The sequence below is a fragment of the Schistocerca nitens genome, chromosome 3, assembly GCF_023898315.1.
Source record: "Schistocerca nitens isolate TAMUIC-IGC-003100 chromosome 3, iqSchNite1.1, whole genome shotgun sequence".
NCBI classification, from domain to species: Eukaryota; Metazoa; Arthropoda; class Insecta; order Orthoptera; family Acrididae; genus Schistocerca; species Schistocerca nitens.
This window is the reverse complement of record NC_064616.1, coordinates 582,157,786-582,181,482: the sequence shown is the minus strand read 5'-3', so window position 1 is coordinate 582,181,482 and position 23,697 is coordinate 582,157,786. Positions and strand designations below refer to the sequence as shown.

The window sequence follows — 23,697 nt, the reverse complement described above, 5'->3', positions numbered from 1 at the left end:
AAAAAAAGGATGTGACGCCCTGAGCGTCAAGTGTTGGATAAAAATTCCCCGATCAGATATCTGTAATGAATAAGATACCGTATATTTCGAAGTAGGAAAACAGAGAAGAATACACGAGAAATTTATGAAAAGTATAAAATTCCCATATTTGTCGAGTACGACGATGTTAATCTACATACAACCTTTCATGATTACAATTGCGTAAAAAACTTCTTTTTATAAAATACATATGACGCATTGAAAGGTAATTTAACTTTCGCATGACGACTAAGAACCTGCCTTAAGTATTTCTCAGTTTCAGGAATAAACACTGAAATGCTGCCTTGTTTTGGAATGTGAAATTAATGGTCCAAACTCGTATATACGTCGCTCACTACCCAACGAAATGTTATTGCCACCATTATAGGTACAGTTTCCCAAGCAGAAAATCGAAAATCTCGCTGTGACCTCCTGAAATTTGCGAATAAAACGATGCCACTTTGTATTTCTCGTATCTTCGATATTTAGATACTTCTTTATCTACAATCACTTTTGCGTTCATTTTCTGTAGCCTTTTCGTCATAATAAACGCAGCGCCAGCTCCCAAGCAAAGAAGGGAATCCATTGCAGACTGTGCAATGAGGCCAGGGTTGCGATATGTACGAGAATTCTCGTACGCATAAGAGAATTTCGTCAATTGTACGATTTACGAGGCAAAAGTGAATATCGTACACCAACATACGAGAATTTTGCGTACAATTTTTTTTTTTTTTAGCGTTTAATCCGATCGATAACTGGAGTCGTTACAGACGATTTACTCTACCCTATCCTATCCTAACTTAGTCTACAGACATCACAGAAACATACATGCCCACGGCGGAACTGGAACCTCAGTAGTTGCGGGCTCGTGGCTCGTGACACCACACCAAGTCGTGTGGCTATGGAGGCGGGTCCAAATTTTTTACCAAATATACATTATACACATTTGTTTGGAAAATAATCAATTCATCTGTTATATTTTAAAAATGATTAGAAACTGTTACGAATCCATGCAGTCTCTGTCAATCAACAAATTTCAGGCAGGAGAGAGAGCGCCAAACTATGGATATGACTAAACGATTAAAGTCGAGAATGAGGCTTAGTTCAAAGCCTGGCCCTAGAAAATAAATTAAATAAGCTAACAATAAAGAATCACTTTGCTTTGCATGTCATATTTCACTCAGTTCGAATTGTTAAGTTTCAGAAATAGAGCGGCCAACGAATCTCAAAGCACTAAATGGAACTTTAATCGAATATTATTGGAAAGCAATTAACAGTAGACCTAATTACCCTACAATACTGTGGAATTGTTAAGTACAAACGAAAGACATTTCATCAGACGGTATTGTTTCGTCTTCAACAAACGACACTCTTAACAATGCGTATTTCGCGTATAGTCATTACGAGTACGTTTAGCTGAATTCATTTACTTTGTAGTTTCTTTTTGTAAGTGTTTCGGGTTACTGTGAGTGGAGAAATGGGAAGTGACAGTGAATATGAAAACACGAGCACGAAACTTTCGTGCACGCCGGAGAAAAATCGTCTAAAAAGAGGTGAAATCTCGAAGACAGAACGGCCTGTCCATCGACAACAAAAATTTCGTGATGAGTGGCTACATATGCCAGGTTTACGTAATTGGCTGGTGCGCGATAGTGATCCACTCAGGGGGCGATGCAGATATTGCAATACCAGCATGGTTTCCGAAATCCAGAACATTAAAAACCATTCCAGAAGTAAGAAGCACCTAAACATGGTGCAGTCTGCTACCGTGCGACAGCCTTCAGTTGCTCAGTTTGTCACAAACGCACAAACAGTTAAGAGAAAGGTTGATAAAACTGTAATCAAATTATCAGCATTCTTAGCAGAACATAATGTGGCATTTTTAGCTGCTGACCATTTATCCGGTTTGTTAAAAGATATTTTTCCAGATTCGGATATTGCAAGGGCAATGACTTCTTGTTTCTAATGTTATTGGGACGTCACACAAAGAAGTGTTGGCGAAAAAACTACAACACGACAAATTTAGCATAATGACGGACGAGTCCACCGATATCGAAACTGTGAAAAATTCCTGCGTGGCGATCCGCTTTTATGACAAAGATTCAGGTGAGTAATAATAAGAGCTAGTTTTGAAATAATAACCAAATTAATTCTAAAATAAATTTTCCTGGTAAGTTACCACTTTGTATCACTTCTCATTTTACAGGTTGTATTGAAAGTAAGTTTTGGGAGCTAAATAAAGTTTATGAAGATGGAGACTTAAATGTTGAGAAACCTTCTACTGCAGAAAATCTCTACAATGGTGTAGTAAAAAAGTTTCAACAGCATAACATTCCATTTGCCAATATTATTGGCTTTGGAGCAGATGGTTGCAATACTATGATGGGAGTTCATAATTCTGTAGCAAGCAGATTCCGAGATAGCTGCCCCGGAATTTTGGTAATGAAGTGTGTTTGTCATTCGGTGCATATATGCGTAAGCGAGACGTGCAAGAACCTTCCAAGAGCTTGTGAGGAAATGGCGAGGAATATTTATGGTTTTTTCAAACTCAGTGAGAAGAGGCAGGCAGAGTTCAAGGAATTTCAGGTATTGTAGCATTTTATATCTCATAGACTTTATTTTACGTCCGATCGTGTGGAAATATGGTAAACATTATGTTTTATTCGAGGTACGAGGGCAGTTCAATAAGTAATGCAACACATTTTTTTTCTGAAACAGGGGTTGTTTTATTCAGCATTGAAATACACCAGGTTATTCCCCAATCTTTTAGCTACACAACACTATTTTTCAACGTAATCTCCATTCAATGCTACGGCCTTACGCCACCTCGAAATGAGGGCCTGTATGCCTGCACGGTACCATTCCACTGGTCGATGTCTGAGCCAACGTCGTACTGCATCAGTAACTTCTTCATGATCTGTGTAGTGCGTCCCACGGATTGCGTCCTTCATTTGGCCAAACATATGGAAATCCGACGGTGCGAGATCGGGGCTGTAGGGTGCATGAGGAAGAACAGTCCATTGAAGTTTTGTGAGCTCCTCTCGGGTGCGAAGACTTGTGTGAGGTCTTGCGTTGTCATGAAGAAGGAGAAGTTCGTTCTGATTTTTGTGCCTACGAACACGCTGAAGTCGTTTCTTCAATTTCTGAAGAGTAGCACAATCCACTTCAGAGTTGATCGTTTGACCATGGGGAAGGACATCGAACAGAATAACCCCTTCAGCGTCCCAGAAGACTGTAACCATGACTTTACCGGCTGAGGGTATGGCTTTAAACTTTTTCTTGGTAGGGGAGTGGGTGTGGCGCCACTCCATTGATTGCCGTTTTGTTTCAGGTTCGAAGTGATGAACCCATGTTTCATCGCCTGTAACAATCTTTGACAAGAAATTGTCACCCTCAGCCACATGACGAGCAAGCAATTCCGTACAGATGGTTCTCCTTTGCTCTTTATGGTGTTCGGTTAGACAACGAGGGACCCAGCGGGAACAAACCTTTGAATATCCCAACTGGTGAACAATTGTGACAGCACTACCAACAGAGATGTCAAGTTGAGCACCGAGTTGTTTGATGGTGATCCGTCGATCATCTCGAACGAGTGTGTTCGCACGCTCCGCCATTGCAGGAGTCACAGCTGTGCACGGCCGGCCCGCACGCGGGAGATCAGACTGTCTTGCTTGACCTTGCGGCGATGATGACACACGCTTTGCCCAACGACTCACCGTGCTTTTATCCACTGCCAGATCACCGTAGACATTCTGCAAGCGCCTATGAATATCTGAGATGCCCTGGTTTTCCGCCAAAAGAAACTCGATCACTGCCCGTTGTTTGCAACGCACATCCGTTACAGACGCCATTTTAACAGCTCCGTAGTAGTAATTGTTGACCTTCATGAGGAGATTAGAGCTCTATATACAGAAATACTTCTGTATTTCATGAAACGCACTTATGTCATGGGAAAAAATCTCAGTGATGTTCACCCAAAAAATGCAGCTCATCATCTGGAAGATTCACAACTGTATTTGGGTGTTAAAATTCTGAAGAACGTTGGCACACCAGAGATAAAGAATCACCCACATCTTATCAAGGATTTTTATCATCGATGCAGGAACTTTCTTGTGGTGAGTACACCTCGTTTGCCTGAAATCATATATAATTTGTGTTTTATTGTTTTCTATACATTTGTGTGTTTATGTGTGGCATACCTAATGAGAGCTATTAATTCTCAAATATTACAGACAGCTTCGTGCTAGATCAAATTACGGTATGATATGGGAGATAAAGTGCTGTCCAAACTAGCGGCACTCAAACCTACAAATGCCCTGTCACAAAGTTTCCGTGATACAGCGCCTTCACTCATGCCTTTAATGGAACTGTTGCCACTTATAATTCCTCCCTCAGATCTCGATTTAGCACAAACCACAGATGACCAGTGGAGGCGTCTCCCTCTGGTTTTGGCTTGTCTCCTAGACTCACTACAAAAGGAACAATCACCGGATAAAATGTGGAATATATTAAATAACGAATCTGAAGAATTTAAGGAATTGAGCGTTTTCGCTCTCTCAATTTTGAGTTTACCTCATTCAAATGTAGACTGCGAAAAAGTTTTTTTCTAAGGTATGTAAAGCAATGAAGCTAATAGCTAGTTAATAATATGATTTCATACTTGTCAGGTTATTGAAGTTTCATGTTCAACTTCAGGTAAACCTAATGAAAACCAAAATTAGGAACAGACTCCAAACCAGTACACTGAATGGAGCACTTCTTGCCTCTGAATGCATTAAAGAACGACCAGGAAACAACGGAACATGAGTAACTTTTGAGCCAACACACGAAATGTACGAGAAAATGACGTCTGACATTCTTTATAAAACGAAACAGGAAGAAGAAGATGTAGACATCGAATTTGTTTCATAATTACAAATTCTTGTTCATAGTTTTATTCATTTGTAAATAAGGTTTTGTAATGAAAGAGCTGGCAGGTCGACAGCACTTTCATTTGGTAAGTCACATCATCTTTGTTTTTAGATATATTTTTCCTACGTGGAATGTTTCCCTCTATTATAATCATATATATATCATATATATATAGGAGAATTTCATGAGGTTGCTACGAGAATCGATATATATATATATATATATATATATATATATATATATATATATATATATATATATATATATATACTAAAATACGAGAATTTCATGAGGTTGGTACGAGAATCGCGCTGTTTGGATATCACAACCCTGAATGAGGCAACGTGTAGACTGTAGACACAAGAACGCACATGCGTACATGCGTTCTTTCCACAAATTTTTGAGCATGCGTTTTTATTCCCGTGCGTCTGCGATTACGCACTAGGGAAGGGGCATCGTGCGGTTTAACATAAGAAATCCACCGGTATCAGAAGCAAAAGAGCCTCGAAAATGCCTTTGTTGTGTATATATATAAACTGAACGGCAACCAATCACCTTAAAAAATAATCTTCCTTTAACACGAGGAAATAACGCTTCGATAAATTCCAGATGAAATAAGTAACGTAGAGAGTGCAGAAATAAAATAATTACATAACCAGGAAAGAAAATCACACAGGAAACGATTTCTCTTTGTAAAATACGAAACACAATAATGTATTAAAGAGATATATTGTCTTGAAAGATACAGTACGGTGTGTAACGCTTTCAGACGCCGAATTAATGATCCATGGGAATACGAAAGAACTTCGGCTATACCGCTAGTTCACGTTTAAAAAAATAAAAAAAAGTCTTGGTTTCAATAAGAGACCCTAAAAGTAAAGTTTATTGAAGATTAGATCTCATGCCCTATTAACGTTAACGCAGTAAACAGGCATCCATCTGATAAGACCATTTAATTAATTAAACCGTGGCAGCGTCTACAACTAGCCAGTGAGATGTTCTGTTGCAATTACATAACTTCCTCGTTTGACGGTCTTGCATTTGAAAGTGCCATATCAGTGTAAGTTTGGAAAATATGAGAAAGACAGAATCATAATGCAGATGTTAGATATGAGACACTTGTAGCTTGACGGCCGCGAAATAATGGTGAGGTGCGCTATACTACTGTATGCCCTTTGTTATTGGTAGTGTTGACTGTTGAGTGATTCCTGATAAGGTGGGAGTTAGACTCTCGTGCTACATTTTACGCATTTTTGATAGAATTATTTACTTGTACGTCCTTGTGCCGTTACGTTTCGGAAACTCGCCTAAACTATGCTGTAGCGATTTGTCTGCTACAACGAAACAGTTTGCTAAATAACAAAACTACTTAGGCATTCCTGGATTAATACAGGAAACTGCACCGTACACAAGCGACACCTGAAACTGTACTGCCTGTTGCGTCAGAGACACGCGTGATCTGCGTGTCCTGGGTAAAGCCCTTTTTATCTCGCGAAAAATAAGAGATGTACGGATGTTGTGTGAATCAAACATAACCTAAACTGATAAACGTTTTCACTCACTCGTTTGCGAAGTGTACTTTCCATCTAACTTAGCAAATATTGTACATGTGAAAGTAACCATTTTTAACGTCTTCCAGATGTTTGCTGTCAGACAAGGAAATCAGCTGTTTAGAGTTTCCGAAACTGCGTTCCACGGTTTGAGTTCAGTTTGTATACGAAAAGCAATGGATTACGCAAAGTTCGCTTTGCCATCACGATATCACGGATCAGAAAAAAGCGTTTGGTAAGCATACCCGCATAACTTAACTTTTTTTTTTTAAGATTTGTCATTTGCGGTTAATACAAATGTGTATTTATTGTGAGTCCGTGGCCGAACTGCCTGATTTAACGCTTTTAAGGAAATCTATAACACATCCGCAATGATTCCCCGGTAGGCGATGGTTCGTTTAGATGTTTTGCAATTTTTGTTCAACAGGGTCGAATATATACAGCTTGCACTTGAGCACAAACCACTGAACCTGGGACAAGGTTTTCCAGATTTCGCCGCCCCAGACTATGTGACGAAAGCTTTATCAGATGCAACTCTAAGTGACAATGTTTTATTAAACCAGTACACAAGAGGATTTGTAAGTAAACTACACGACTCGTATTAAGATACTTATCGGTATTAAGATACTTCTCATGTGTAATTTAACCCTCTGATGTTGACACAAAATTAAGTAATAGCCAATCTTTTATTCAGCATTTGATCACTGGTTGGATATGTCAGTATACATTTACAATTTCAGCTGCAGTGCAGATTGCAGTTTCAGTACTTACACATATATGTAAATAATTAATGAAAACAAGTACAACAAAGTTTTTAATATTAATTTAACTTACTACATATGGGCAACCAATTTGTTTCTGCTGCAGTTGATGAGACTAAGAAAAAATTTCAAGTTTATTTTTCACTGAAACAGTGTATGTTGCAAGGGTCTCAAGCTGTTGCTTTAGTACTGCAAAATCTTTCTAATTCTTTTGGATTTATCTCAAAATGTTCTTAAACACTGTACAAACATGCTGTTTTTAAGTACTCTCTGTTTTGTTTTGAAAACTTGGAAGTGCTTTTGTATTTTCTAAACTGCTTGGTTGCAGTTGATATTGTGACCAGTGTTTGATTACTTTTGTAGATATTCCATCTTTGCTCGCTGTATCTTTGTTTTTCAGTGATCTGATTATATTTGTAACTTCTGTTTCATGTATTGGAAATAGGAATAGAAATTATGTTATTTCTGGTGGGGCTTTAATCTTCTCAGTCTATTTTTCATTTTGTTTCATTAGCTCCAGAATTATATTTTCATAATACTGATTTAAAGTGAAACACATTTCACATGGATCAGTCAGTTCTTTCCCTTATGCTGTAAGTACTATGTTCCAATCTTTTCTCTTATTTGATTCATTTCTATTTGTATTTATATGTGAGCATACTGTCATAGAAATATTTGATGATGTACCAATCTGATGTTTATAACAGCTCGATTTTGCTTGCTGCAGTATGTTTAACTATTCTCTCTCCTTATTTCTTTCATATGAATCCCTCAAATCTTCCGTGGCATTCTTGATATCTCTGGTGATCCATTTATTCCTATCTCCAACATTTATTTTTCTATTGACCTTTGGACAAGCTAGGTTAATGTGGTGACTTAGGTTGAAATGACAGTTTTCGAGCTTTCTTCCAAATCATTGCTATATACCACCTTCTAATCTTGTGATTTGAGTAATATTTGTAATATGTTGAGATGTCCAACAGACTACAACGAGAATTATGGCTTAACAAGGTGTGTAAGTAATTTCATGATAAACATTTGTTAATCATGAGGTGTTCATACGTTGCATAGCTTACATTGATTAGAGATCAAATTTTCAGAATTTCCCTCCTTTTGAGTTAGAATGATGTAGTACATAACAAACATCTGGTGAGTACACTCTGGGGTATTTTAACTTTCTATGAAGCATATATCAGAAACAGCTTTCTTATAGCATGAGACTTCACTTGAATCCTAAACTCTTAGATGTGTAAATGTTTGGTTTCATATTACAGACAGCAATTGAAGTTTGTTTTTAAATCATTTTGTCAATATATTGTGTAATGAGTGCTCAGAAAATGTAATTTCTGGACAAAATTAATTGGGATTGAAAAATAAAACTCTAAGTCATGGTCAATAGTAGCTTATTAGTATCTCTGTGATTTACGAAGAGGTTAAGATAACAGAGGTTAAGATAATTGACTCACATTCTGAAGGAGGAGGATTAAAATTCACTGTTCATCCATTCTGATTTAGGTATTCTGTAGTTTCAGTAGGACACTACAGACAAATACCAGATTAATTCAAGCAAAAGACAAGACCAGTTTATTTCTTTGTCCTTCTTAACTGAGAAAGTATATGTCTGTAACTGCAACCTCAGTGAGCTGTTGAGCCTTAACGTTATTTATTTATTTTTTTCTTTCTTGTATGGTTGTAGTCAATTAGTATTATAAGATAGGCTTTTATGACCTCACATAAAACAGAATTGTTCTAATTTCTTTATATAACTTTAATGTGGTAAATGGTCTTCCTCATTAAAAAAAGAAAAAGTACAGTGTATTACATTCTGTGCCTGTGATGTATTTGAACCACGGGCAAGAGTTAAGAAGTAAGTCATAATCCTCAGTATTTGTTGGATGTGTGTATCGATGAAGACTTAAATTTGAGGAGAGAAATATTAGAACTTCATAAACAAGACTTTTGCGCTAAACATATTTGCAATTATTGGAAAATAAATGAACACACTTTGTTGTTTTCTACAACTGATCTGTCCTTACCCTTTCCTGTTTTCGTAGCGGAAAATATCAACAAATTTGCATTTTAGTTACTGCCTTCCAGTGTGGATTTCTATTGCAAAAAACAATGATTGACCAAAAGCTGTAGAAATTTATGATCAACAAGGAAACCTGGTGCTACACACCCGAAAACTGTACTTAAATTACTAGAGTATTTAAGGATATGGCGGACACTGTGTTATTTGTCAAGCTATTGTTTTACTTTTAGCAAAGTGTAATTTTTATTCAAGAACACACCCTGTGTAGTAATACTACTACCACCATACCATTTTTAGATAGAGTATGGTAAGAAGAACTGCTTATATACTTTGGGTGACTTGAAATATTATAATTATGTATCAAGATGGCCTCTCAGAACTCTACACTGGAGCTGGAGGTATTCCTATCTTCCAATATGAAAACAGTTTTTTCAAAAGTAACTAAGCAGGTTTTTGTGAGATGGCTGGGGTTTTTAGAGCAAATATGCAGAAGTCAAAAATCTCTTTTACTCTTCATGATAATTTTCCCAGTTTACACTTATAACACTGAACAACAAATTCGAAGTGAAAGTGTGTAAATTTCATGATTTTGAGTTAGTTATGTTTATTTCAGTATAAAATGATACAAAATCATCATCTTCATAAATATTTAGCTCTAGTTTTTTATTGTAGTCTACATTTTTGTATAAATAACTCACTAAATAAATATGCATTCATGTTCCAAGATTCAGCATAACAAATTTTAAGTGAATAATTACTTGAATTATATTATGTGTTATGCATTGATAAATTTCAGTGCCATTCTGGAAGTACAAAAGTAAACTATTAAGAAAAATGAAGATAATATTACATGAATGAAAATACTTTGTAAGTCTACTGTGTACCAGAACTATTGTGACGTAGAAGGAGGTGTAATTAGATGAATGACGAACACTAACTTCACTTAACGAAGGTTTGTTCAGCGTTTGCACATACAAGAGCACGGAGCGAACTGCCTCCGACCAGAACACATACAGTATATATACAGTTACAAAACATTCCAGTACAATGATTCTTGACATTTGTGGATACTTCTAGAATGTACTTGAACTGAATATAGAAATTAAAATTTTACATTTCGGGTGAGTTCTGAACTCACGACCCTCCATGCAACAGTCTAGTATCATACCTACTACACCATAGTTTCTGCAACATTGCTCCCTCCTTAAGAGAACAGCGTCTCGGTGTGACGTCCTCCTAGTCCAGGAATGAGTCATCGGTCCCGCATACTTCGACTCCCGATGACTGATGTTCGCCCTGGTGGTGGTCTTCTTAGAACATCCTTTGCCACTATACTCTTAGTCACCTTTCTGCTTGTTGCCTGTCGCTGGAGCTTCAAATTTACCCTGGGTTGCAGGATCCTTATGGGGCTTCATTCGAAGGACGTGGACAGTATCTCTGATCTTTCGCCGTCTTGTGTCGGGGTTGAAATATTGAACTTCATAAGTAACAGCAGACAACTGTTTTACAACCTTATAAGGTCCAAAGCTTCTCAGAGAGACCAACCTTCCGAACAGGAGTGAAGATCCAGACAAGGTTACCAGGCTGGTAGACAATAGGGCAGTGGCTTGCGTCATACCTTCAGCGATCGTTTTCTTGAGCCTGCAGCGTGCGGAGTCGAGCTAAGTGCCGCCAAGCTTCCTCAGCTCTGGTTAACACCTGGATGTAGTCGTCATCCACGTCATTAGGATGTAACGGGAACACAGTGTCCATCGTCGTAGTCCCCTCACGCCCATGCACTAGGAAAAATGTCGTAAATCCTGTGTGGTGTCTTGATTGGCGGTGTTGTAGGCAAACGTAACGAAAGGTAGCACCTCATCCCAGTTGCTCTGCTCAACATTTACGAACACTGATAGCATGTCAGCCAAGGTCTTACTAAGGCATTCAGTAAGCCTGTTAGTTTGTGGATGAGTAACATTGCACCGATGGTTTATCTGTCACAAGGTTCGGTTGAAAAACTTTCCCTCGATCCGTAATTAACGACCTTGGGGCACCGTGTTTTAATACAATGTCTTCCACAATGAATTTGGCTACCTCGAATGCTTCGGCTGTTTTCATGGCTTTTGTAATGGCATAGCATGTCAGATAATCAGTGCAAACAATAATCCATCTATTGCCACTAGCAGACGTTGGAAATCGTCAGAGAAGGTCAGTCCCAGAACGCTGGAAAGGCGTTTCGGCTAGTGGAATTGGTATGAGTCGGCCAGGTGGTTTCTGAGGAACTGCCTGTCTCCTCTGGCACTCTCAACAGTGTGACACATAGTGATGGACACTCCTAAATAAACCTGGCCATAAAAATTTCTTGCGGATGCTATCGTATGTCTTAATAAATCCTAAATGTCCGGCCTCAGGTGTGTCATGGAATTTCTGTAGAACATCTAAGCGCACGTGTTTAGGAATCACTGGTAGCCACCTTTTTCCAAACGGATCAAAGTTTCTCTTGCAAAGTAATCCATTAACCACCTTAAATTGTCCTTTCACATCCTCTGACCGATTTAATGCAAGCATAATTTGAGATATCTTGGCGTCCTTCTTCTGCTCAGCAGAGAGATCCTGGAGTGCAGCGAGACAGTCACTATCTTCATCAAAGTCTTGATGTTTTTGCGCAGGCTTTCTTGAGAGACAGTCGGCATCTTGGTGTTTTCTTACACTTTTGTACACTATGGTAATGTCATGTGCTTGAAGACGTAGTGCCCACCTGGTGAGTCGTCCTGTCGGATCCTTAAGACCTATTAACCAACAATGTGAATGATGGTCTGTAACAACTGTGGATGGCTTTCCATAGAGATACTGTCGAAATTTGCAAATGGCCCAGATCACAGCAAGACATTCTCTTTCTGTAGTTGAGTAGTTTCTCTCGGCTTTTGTAAGTGTCCTAGAAGCATAGGCTATAACTTTCTCTTTTCCATCTGAAATTTGAACCAGAACAGCACCGATCCCATACCCACTGGCATCTTTGTGTAGTTCTATAGGTGCTCTCTCATCATACAGACAAAGTACAGGGTCAGTCATCAGAGCTTTTCGCAGCACGTCGAAAGAATCTTGTTGAGCACCACACCAGATAAATTTAGCATTGGCTTTTAACAACTCTTGAAGTGGCATGACTTTGATACAAAAGTCTTTGACAAAACAACGGTAATAAGAACATAATCCGAGGAAGCTTCTCACATCTTTAATACTGTTAGGAATAGGAAATTCCATTATAGGTTTCACCTTTTCTGGGTCTGGCTGCACACCTTCGTTTGACACGAGGTGTCCAAGTATTTTGATTTCTTTTGCTCCAAAGAGAGACTTTCTTTGATTATGTTTCAGTCTACCTTGTTGGAGACACTTAAGAGTGGCCCTCAGTCTTTTTATATGTTCATCAAATGTCTCTGAGAACACTATAATGTCATCTAAATAACAAAGACACGTCATCCACTTCAGGTGACTTAGAAGATTATCCATTATCCATTTAAAAGTTGCTGGTGCATTACCGAAACCAAACAGCATTACCTTAAACTCATACAGGCCTTCAGGGGTGATGAATGCAGTTTTCTCATGATCAGCCTCATTTACTTCGATTTGCGAGCATCCCGAGTACATGTCCATGGTTGAGAAAAACTTAGCCCCCTTCAGACAATCTAGTGTATTGTCAGTTCGTGGAAGGAGTAAATGTCATTTTTAGTTATCAACACAAAAGCGCCAACTGCCATCTTTCTTCCTGACGAGAACCACTGGTGATGGCCATGGGCTCTGCGAAGGCTGAATGATGTCATTCTTCATCATTTTCTCTACCTCATCGCAAATTATTCGACGTTCCGTTGCTGACACACGGTATGCTCTCTGGCTTATTGGTTGATGGTCTCCAGTGCTCATCCAGTGCTTCACCGTCAATGTGTCTAATTTGCTCTTCACCTGTGGATTTAAGCATTCAGAGAACTCTTGAAGAATGGCAAGTAGCTTCTTCTGTTGTTCCTTAATGAGATTTGGTGACAGTCAAGCTAGAAGATCTTGTTTTGTAGTGGTAGTGCCAATTTTGCCCACAGACTCGGCATGGGGGGGGGGGGGGGGGGAGTTTGTGACGTTCAGCTGTTTGGCAATTAACAGCTCAGCATTTGCTACACACGTATCATGGAAGGATCTGTTGTTCTCAGCAACAGTTAACTATCCACAATTCACTGAATCTGTTCTTAAACGAGATGACAGAGGCTGGGGTGACCAAGTTATTCCTCAGTGGCATGCTTCTCTTATATTCCACTACAAGATCCATGGGTTGATGCATGGCATCACACGTGACAGTTACCTTTCTAGCACTGACTGCAGGAATGATCATTTCATCCAGCACACACAGTCTCCACACACTCAGATGCGCATCTTCCTCTCCACAGTATCTCATCTAGTCTAGCATAATCTTCGAGCCACTACAAGCTATAATTACCTGAGAAGCTTTCAAAAAATCCCATCCAAGAATGATGTCATGACTACACTATTGTAGACCGAGCGAGGTGGAGCAGTGGTTAGCACACTGGACTCGCATTCGGGAGGATGACGGTTCAATCCCGTCTCTGGCCATCCTGATTTAGGTTTTCCGTGATTTCCCTAAATCGTTTCAGGCAAATGTCGGGATGGTTCCTTTGAAAGGGCACGGCCGATTTCCTTCCCAATCCTACCCTAACCCGAGCTTGCGCTCCGTCTCTAATGACCTCGTTGTCGATGGGACGTTAGACACTAACTACCACCACCACTACACTATTGTAAGGTGATGAAGTCTAAGGGCAGTGTATGGCCACTTATACCCACACGACTGACACATCTTCATGTAGGTTTTACATATTTCCCATTAGCCACCTTCAGCAGAGATGTTTTGCTGTTGACGAATACGATTTTCTGCAACTGACGACGGTACTTCTCGAAAATGACAGAATATAATGCTCCAGAGTCCACAAGAGCTTGGGCTGGTCAGCCATCCATGAGGATATTGACGTAGTTTCCTATCATTTTTGTAGTTATTGACGGCAGAGAATTTTTCTCATCGGGTCTCACCTCCAAGGAAGGTCACACCCTTTAGTTTTCCAGGTTGCGGCAGCTAGGTGATCGACTGGAGCTTCTGAATGGCAATGGAGACCCTGATCAGCGTGTTGGGGAGCGGCCTCTCAAGTGGCTACCTTGTGGCAATGGTAACCTACGTCATCCTGCACCCACATCTTCTTGTTCATCTTCGTTGTCCCAGAGTTGGCGTCGGTTAAGATCAGTCTGCTGTCTTCTGGTGCAGGCATTATAAAATATCCGCTGCCTTTCTTGACAATAGCACACCACATGTCCCCGTCATCCGCAATGGAAACATACTGGTTGGGTATCCTGGGTCCTCCAGACATCAGTCATCCTTGGTGCCCAAACAGGTTCCTCATGCGGCATTGTAGGAACGTAACTTCACCTGGGTCGTGACTTTTTCACTATTTTAAAGGGAAATGAAGGACGAGAGATTGGGGGTCAATGTCTGTTCCACTTCCTCCCTTATGACCTCTTGAAGCGTCTCTGTTTTTTGCTCGCTGTGCAATCCAAGTGCCTTCTGGACTTCCTCTCTCACTATCTGCTGAAGAACACTTGTGAAATCAGTTTCTTCATCCATCACAGACATCGATACAATGTTTGGAAGCTGTCCAAACTTCTTGCATGTAATTCTTTTTTGATGCATTGTCTCAATATACTGGCACCATTTTATGAAGTTGAAGTTGTCTGCTGTCGAAACCTCCTTCAGGAATAGGGCTTGATACATGTCCTCAGAAACACTCTTCATGAGATGTGCAACCTTATCTTCCTCCTTCATTCTAGGATCCACTATTCTACACAGCTGCAAGATGTCTTGGATGTAGGATGCTGTAGTTTCTCCTGGACGCTGTGCCCTGCACTTAAACTCATCTTCAGTCAAGCGCGTCTGTCGTTGTGTGTCCCCGAAATACCTTCGCAGTTCCACCTGGAATACTTCCCAGCTTGTGAACTTCTCCTCGTTCTTCTCATACCATTGCTTGGCAGTGCCCTCCAAGTAGAAAAATATGTGAGCCAAACACACAGTGTCATCCCATTTGTCAAATTTGGCTATACGCCCGTTTACCTTCAGCCACTTATTTGGATCTAGGCCATTGGCCCCGGAGAACCCAGAAGGATGACTCATGTGGTGGCACACAGTTGCTGTCATCGTAACGTCGTCTTCTTCTTCCGTCTCTGATAGATTGCGATCTGATGAATATGGCTCCAACTCAGTTTTCTCGCCACATAAATGGCTCTGTCGTGGCCTGATGGGAGCCACTGTGTCGTCGATGATGTGCACTATCACAAGTTCCAATACCCGGCACCTCCACCAGAATAATGTCATGTAGAAGAAGGTGTAATAAGGTGAACGATGAACACTTAACTTCACTTAACGAAGGTTTATTCAGCACTTGCACATACAAGAGCACGGGGCAAACTGCCTCCAGCCAGAATGCATACGATATATATACAGTTACAGAACATTCCAGTACAATGATTCCTGACATTTGTGGATACTTCTAGAATGTACTTGAACCGAATATAGAAATTAAAATTTTACAGTTCAGGTGAGTTCTGAACTCGCGACCCTCCATGCAACAGTGTAGTATCATAACCACTTCACCACAGTGACTGTGCTACTCAGCTTCTTCTGCGACACTATGCAAAGCACAAAAGAAAATATATAAATTAACTGGGCACAAATGTATATAAAGAATTACAAATGTTAAATGTCCATATGTACAGTATATACAATTTCCAAAAAGCTCTCGAATCTGTGGGCCTACAAAGATGCCCTCCTTTAGTTTGGCATCACTTAAGTAAGGGAATTTTTGCCTTAAGTACTTAAACATGTCACCATCTTTGTTCATTCCCTTAAAAAAAAGTTTTTCATGAGACCCAACTTGATGTGCAAGGGTGGGAGCAGAATCTTTTTAGGGTCTACCAGAAGTTCACTCTTAATGTTCTTTATACCTGGCTGAAGAGATTTTCTGGTGGGCCATTCATGTTTACTGTAATGAGATGCATGAGCTCGGCTATCCCATTCACAGAGAAAGCAGCAATATTTAGTATACCCTAACTGAATATCTAATAGCAGTGCAACCACTTTCAAGGCACCACAAATCTGACATTGAGAGTCATTATGCTTGATGGCTTCTAGTAAAGTTTTGATGTTTTGGTATGACTCTCTCATATGCTCACTTTGCCCAACTGGAATAGAAGGAAGCTCATTGCCAATATGTAAAAGCACTGCTTTTAAGCTCAACTGTGACGAATTAATAGAAAGTCTTCACTCATCAGGGTTGTAATTAATTCTGAGAGCCTTGCATCTTGCATGGTAAAAAAAAGGAATGAATTGCTGCTCTCTTCTGTGGTAGAATGAAACATTTACATTGCTTTCCAGAAAATTACGCTGCTGCAATCTTGATCCTAAACTCTCAGCCTTAGCTTTAGAGAGCTCCAAATCTCTAATGAGATCACTTAACTCATTTTGAGTTTTGTGCATCGTCAGTTTATGATATATTTAGAAGAAACTCTGGATCTTGTGATGTACATGATTCAGGACATTCAGAATCCCCATCAGAAGTAAGCTCGTACTCTGTCAGTGGTTCAGGTATTGGCAATCCTTCCCCATGTAGAACTAGATGTATGGCAGATGGAATGTTAGGATGGATCACAGTCCGCTTCTTTTTCTGAGATATTCCCTTCTTGATAGGAGGAACCATACAAAATTAGCAGTCACTGACATGGTTAGGTGGCTCATGCCAGATCATGGGCACTGCAAAGGGCATTGAACATCCTTTCCCATGCATCCAATTCATGAGGTTGCTGGCACAAGTGTTGCAGATCTCATGTGGTGCCCAGGGTCTATCCTGATCACCTATTTTGCACCCAAAATAACAACTTTAAGCTTTTTTAATAAATGGAGTTCTTTGCTGTTTTTGTGAAGCAAATGTCACTTCTCCACACACACATAGCAAAATATGGCAGCACTGTTAACACAAACTCATGGCATTTTCAAATTTGCAAAAATTATTATGTGCATTAATAAAATCACTGAAGTTGAAGAGGAGGGAGACAAAAAGATTACTAAAATTGGTATCAAAACATTTATATCCAAAGTATTGCACACAAGTAAGGCCAGGGACAATAATATAATCCAATGTTACTAGTTATTATTCTTTGACAAACAATTATAATAGCTGGCCGCTGCTGCCAAGCGGTTCTAGGCACTTCAGTCTGGAACCGCGCAACTGCTATGGTCGCAGGTTCGAATCCTGCCTCGGGCATGGATGTGTGTGATGTCCTTAGGTTAGTCAGGTTTAAGTAGTTCTAAGTTCTAGGGGACTGATGATCTCAGATGTTAAGTCCCATAGTGCTCAGAGCCATTTGAACCATTTTTTTTAACAATTATAATATTTGATTTTAAACTTAAAATAAAATCCTTATACAATGATCTCACTGTAACAAAATAGTGTAAAATGAAAACTAAAGCTGCTTTTGAATAGTCTTTGTGATATTCGCGATCAGCACATTAGAATTGATAGGAATTGGCTATTTTAATTTGATTTACATTTTCATTGTTGCACAGTGTAATCAGTAGGGTGGCATATCTATTAGATTGTTTATAAGGTGAATGTCCTTTGCCTCATATGCATATGAATTTTGCTAATATTTGTATGATGTTGTCAGTGAGGCCAATATTCTGGGCGTGTTCCTGTTACAGTTTAGTATTAATGGTGAGTGTGTCGCATCAGTATACCATGATTAGATATTATCCTGGTTAAGTTTTTACCTTTGCTGGGAACTTTTCAACAAAAGGATAAAAATGCCTCAGTTCAATTCATGGAAAAAGTTGTGGGGGATATCCACATGGGTGAGGGAAGGTGGGGGGGGGGGGGGAGGCAGAGGTAGCAGGTTTTTATCATTGCTCACTTTGAGGCACCACTCCACTTTATACACAAGCTTCATCTAAATCTTGCTTCCTTCCATATGGAGCAAAAGCCGTCATATGGAAAACTATTTCAGAATCAGGAATTAATAGAAACAGTGTATAAGCATGACAGTATCAGAAATGCATAAGCTGTTTATTCCTATAATGTAAAAATTCCATTTTTATTGTATGAATATTACAAATAAGTCATTGGTGGAATATAAGTAATTCAAGGATTAAAGATATTCAAGAGAATGGAGTTTGCTCTATCCATTCGCTCTGATTTGGTTTCCCAGAGTAATTTCAGGCAAAAAGTGAAACATACAACTGTATGGCTATGACAGCATAATTGTGCAGGTGTAAGTTTTTGTGTGTTTGTGAGTGTTCGTTTATGTGTACTCAGTGGCTCTGAAGAAGGATTCGTCTGAAAGCTAGCAATGTTGCTAGTGCCAGACCAAAAACGTGTGGGCCAAGTGGACGAATACATGAAATATAAAAATGCCTCAAGTCTACAATGGCAGGCCACTCTGTGGACTTAAATTTAATTGAACATAGACTGGACACTCTGAACTAAAGAATTGCAGAGTTAACACTGTCACCATGGACCACTGCTGACCATCCAAAGCTGCTTATTCAACAGCAGGAGACATTGCCATAAGTCTCTTCAGTGGCATACTACCAGTATAGGTAACTGTTGTACATCCAGTATTACCATACATGAACATCATATTGATGTTATGTATGCCCACCAGTGGAGAGAGACCATCCACTGCTCATGGCTTGTTTTATGGTATACCATGTATCAGTATCATCATGTCATACATCACAATATTACTGGGGCACCTTTTATTACACAAATTGTCACTATGACTTATTGTGTTTTGTGGATCTGAAAGATACCTTAACGTCTCAGAACCACTGGTATGAATTAATTTTTTAATGGACCACTTTGATAGTATGGAACAGACCATGTATGAAGCATGTATGCTTCCAGTCCACCTTGAAGGAGTTAAAGAGCTACAGTCCATACTGCAGAAGAGGAGCACTGACAGTTAAAGTGGACTTAGTGTGGCTGCTTCACACATCAACCATTACCAGTCGTGTAACAAAATTTTGTATGTGTCACTACAGCAGTGCCTCCATGTTGCTGCAGCTCAACAGTCGCACAATTTTGGTATCACAGTAGAAAGCTGGCAATAGTGCTGCAAGCTGTCAGTCCTCTTTAGGTGTATGGAGTTTATGTATTTATTTATCTACCACCTGAGGAACATTGGTCATGTGGAAGCCTCAATCTGGATGGCTGGATAGGGATTTGAACTGCCGTCCTCCCAAATAAAAGTCCAGAGTAATGTTAGTTATAATACCTATTGTATTCGATTTCTGAGAGAAGTGTAAAGTTAACAATGTATTAATCTGTCAATAAAATTTTTCTGGATTTGTGACCGCATTGTCTATATTTAAAACTTCCGACGTTTCGGTCACTGTTGCAAGTGACCTCCTTCAGGGTGTTTTTGTATTAACCTGTTGCGGGAGGTAACAACAAGGAAACATAAAGTTCGAGGGAGCTCCGGGTACCCTGCTGTTGTTGATGATGATGATGATGATGATGATGATGATGATGATGAGTAAAGTACAATGGAAGCATGTGTTGAAACAAAAGTGGAGCAAGAAGAAAGGTGGGATATAGTGTTGAAGGGGAATCTCTTCTAGAGCTAAGCATTAAACTGAAATAAAAGTTTTATGAAAGAGAGGCACTGTGAAGTGTACTAGATTGTGCAAATAAACCAACTATAACAGGTTGGAACAATTCCTGCAAGTATGACCAGATGAGAGCAGACATTTACTGAAATATGAAAGTTTCTGGCTGGTTGTGATTTTATGAAGGATGGTTAATTTCTGTTACTTGATAATGTGCAAATATTGCAGTACATTATTTTTAAAGATCACGTGTTTTTCAAATTAATTTGCGATAAATATACCATAGAACACAATTTACTACATTTACATGAAAGTATGTGAATTTTCTGTTGCTTATTGTGAATTTTCATTTGAAGGGACATCCACGTCTAATAAGTGCTCTCAGCAAACTGTATTCAAAGTTAATTGGAAGAAGTATTGATGCTCAGAGTGAAATTCTTGTTACATGTGGAGCATATGAAGCATTGTTTGCTTCTATACTTGGCCACACAAACCCTGGTGATGAAGTTATAATTATTGAACCATATTTTGACTGCTATGTGCCAATGGTGCGTGCAGGAGGTGGTGTACCACGCTTCATTCCTCTTAGGCCGGTGAGTATGCTATAAATGTTGTAACTGCCCTTAATTAGTACTAGTGTAGTATACTTCTATTTTTGTGCGTGTTAGATTAATTTTCTGAGTAATGGAATAACTGGAACATTTAACATCAACAGTTGCTCCAACTACCCACCCTTCTGCTTGTGTCTGGTTTGTTGGTACCAATGTTTTTTTTGTGAGTGTGGTGTATTCCAAATAACTTGAGTGTTAATAATCATGTGTGTACTGGTGAGGTTTTGCACTTCAGTCACCCCTGCTAACTAGCTGTCTGTTGTTATCTGAATGCTGGTATGTTTTCTCTAATGTTTTTCTATTCTACAACTAAGAAAAAAAGAAATCCCTTTCAGAAATTTATTAAATTTACAGAGAGACAGGAGGCCTGCTGATTGCTTACTTTCAGGACAGAAAACTCTCAATACAGATGATAGAAACACTTATAAAAGAATAAACAAGTCGTTAGTAAATACAGTGCTGCAAAGTTTATGGTGAAATAAAAATACCTGAAAGAATAAAGGTAACCACATACCATATAGTAAGGGCATTGAATGGTTGACAGGCATATAAGAAAGACTGAAAATGTTGAAGGTCTTCACAGTTGAGCTGCAGCACCAGGACAGTGTAGTCATTCCTGTAATGTACCCATTTGTTTTGTATTAGAAATTGGTCTCCTACTTTCCAGGAACCAGGTGTTCTTTCTCTAGGAGAGAAAATGGGGACATGTTTGGGAAGTGGGAGAGGCAGTCAGAAGCAGGTTGCTCGGAACCCTGGTTAAGGAGGGCCCATAAGATATGAGGATAAAGGGAGCAAAGATAGTAAGTCAGTTAGTGCTGTGCCAACTTCAGCTCAAAGATGAGAAAAGAGCATGTAGAGGATAAAATGGCAGAAGGAAGCAATTATGCAGATAAAGTATAATAAATAAACAAACAAATAGAATAAAAGGGGAGGGACCCAAAGGGGATGTGTCGAGGGAGAAGGGAGGGGTTGGGTGAATGAATGAATCAGCCTCACAAATATTTTAATGGTAAACTGGTGGCTGGGTTGGTCTCTTGAGATTAGGGAAAGGCTGCTCCGAACTGACCACCTAATTCATTTGGAGTTGGTTATAACAATGGGTTTTGCCCATCATCATCCCTGTCTTCTTTGACTTAAGAAAGGCCTTTGTCATGTAATGGTGTTACCACACCCTTCCCACACTGTATGAGTGGGATTTCAGACGCTGTTTTACGGCTATTTTATCTGAAATTTTCTCTCTGGTTATTTCACTTTTGAACCAATGCATCCTACAACTGCAGTCTTACTGTCCTTATATGTCAGTGACCTTTTTATTATAACAGTTCTTCAACTTACATGTTGTTAAATACCTACTAAAGGGCACCAATTTTCACTACCAGAACTTGTTATTAATTCCTGCTGATGAAGAACTGTTCATCCACATCCAAAACTTTACCTTCAAACTAAACTGCTCGCTATGGTAGGTGTCTAATTTTGTGGGACTTTTATTTGATATATGGCTGATGTGGCTCCATCTGTTACCAACTTAAAATAAAGTGTCTATTGAAATATGTAACTCCCCCTGGTTTAGTAACATCTCCTGCAGAAGACTCTACCCTGTGGCATCTTTACAAAGACTTTGTTCTACCTTGACTGCAGTATGGGAGCCTGGTTTATCGATTGGTGACTGCATCACTAGTACAGCAACTATATATGGTTTACCATGTCAGGATCTGACTTGCAACTCATACCTTTCAATCGAGCCCTGTGGAAAGTCTTCTGGTAAAAGCTGGGAGGCCTTCCATACAGATCTGGTGCCACCACTTAAGACTGATTATGCAGTATATGTCCACAGTGAGCCTAAATGCTTGAAGTGTGTATTTCACTTGTAGGTCTGTCTAGATCTGTTCTTTGGGCCAATGTAAATAGTAGATCACTCTGCATTGTGCCATTTTTTTTCCTCTCAGTTCTGGGCGAATCTGGTAGTACAAAAGTCATCTTCTAGCGGCAGTTTTATAGATTGGTGGAGCAATGAAGGGTACTGATCAAATGGGAAAATTGTGCAGGTCATTGCCATTTCCAAGAAGGCTTGTTGAACACATGCACTTAATTACAGGTGTATAGTGATGATGTCAGTCTGTTGTACAGTTATGGAATGTTTTATGCTCATGCCTTATAACATTTTTGGGAACAAAAATCTCGTCTATAAAAATCAATGTGGATTCTATAAACACAGCACACTCTGTCTGTCCATGAAATTAAGAATTCTTTAGATATAGGTACCCAAATTGATGTCATTACCTCACACACCTTGTGTGAAACAGGGAAGGGGAAATGATAGTGCTACCAGAAGTGCCCAGTGTCACATACCATATAGTGACTTCTGGAATATAGATGGAGATACTTATGGCTCAAAGATCAACGTTCACATCAGCTATACCTTTACACATTAATGCAGTCATGAACAACTCTCCCTATTGTATGGGTGTAGTGTATTTACAGCAGAATTAGTGGCTGTCATCCAAGCCCTCTGTTATACTTACACTTGAGCTCACAAGAGTTTCCTAATGTGCACTATCTAAGCATTATACAGACCACAAGCAAACGCTATACTCGCAACTTGTTGGTTTCAGCTGCATTTGATCTTTCTGATCTCCATGGTACATGGTATTGGGAGCTCTATTGTATTTCTCTGGACCGCAAGTCATGTCAGGAATTTGGTGAACAACATCGTTAATTGGTTAAGAAAGATGAAAACTTTAGATGGGGATACCAGGATCAGACTTGCAGTGGGCGGTATGGCATCTTTAGCTTTTGGAGGCTTGGAACAGGGAGTGGTATGCTGTGGTCACTATGAACTAGTTGCAAACAATAAAAGAGGCCACAATTACAATGTACCCCTTCGAAAGAGAACCTAATGTGATTTACTGGATCTGTATTGGTCTTTCCTTTGTGACTCAAGGGCACATCCACAGGGAAGGGGACCTAACCTGTTTTCATTGTGATGCCCCTCTGTTGATGGTCCGTATACTGTTAGAGTGCTCCTTCTTCCTTGTTAGAATTTGTTGTTATTACCTAAATTTTCAACTGGCAGTCTAGTTCTGACCAGCACTCATCCTGACTTGGGATCTTTTCAAACTTAATATGATTTTGT

At 39.5% G+C, this 23,697-nt stretch overlaps 1 protein-coding gene across 6 annotated transcripts in view; it reads left to right on the top strand.

Moving 5' to 3' along the window:
- The first annotated feature begins 5,846 nt into the window (after window positions 1–5,846).
- Window positions 5,847–23,697, top strand: part of LOC126248495 (kynurenine aminotransferase) — a 59,648-nt gene continuing 41,797 nt past the window's right edge. The window contains exons 1-4 of one of the 6 annotated variants that reach the window (XM_049949531.1): window positions 5,847–5,989; window positions 6,569–6,714; window positions 6,907–7,057; window positions 20,310–20,546. In XM_049949531.1, coding sequence (XP_049805488.1) covers window positions 6,569–6,714; window positions 6,907–7,057; window positions 20,310–20,546 — 534 coding nt within the window. In that variant the 5' untranslated portion in view covers window positions 5,847–5,989. The other 5 variants (XM_049949529.1, XM_049949527.1, XM_049949533.1 and 2 more) reach the window with 5 other exon arrangements.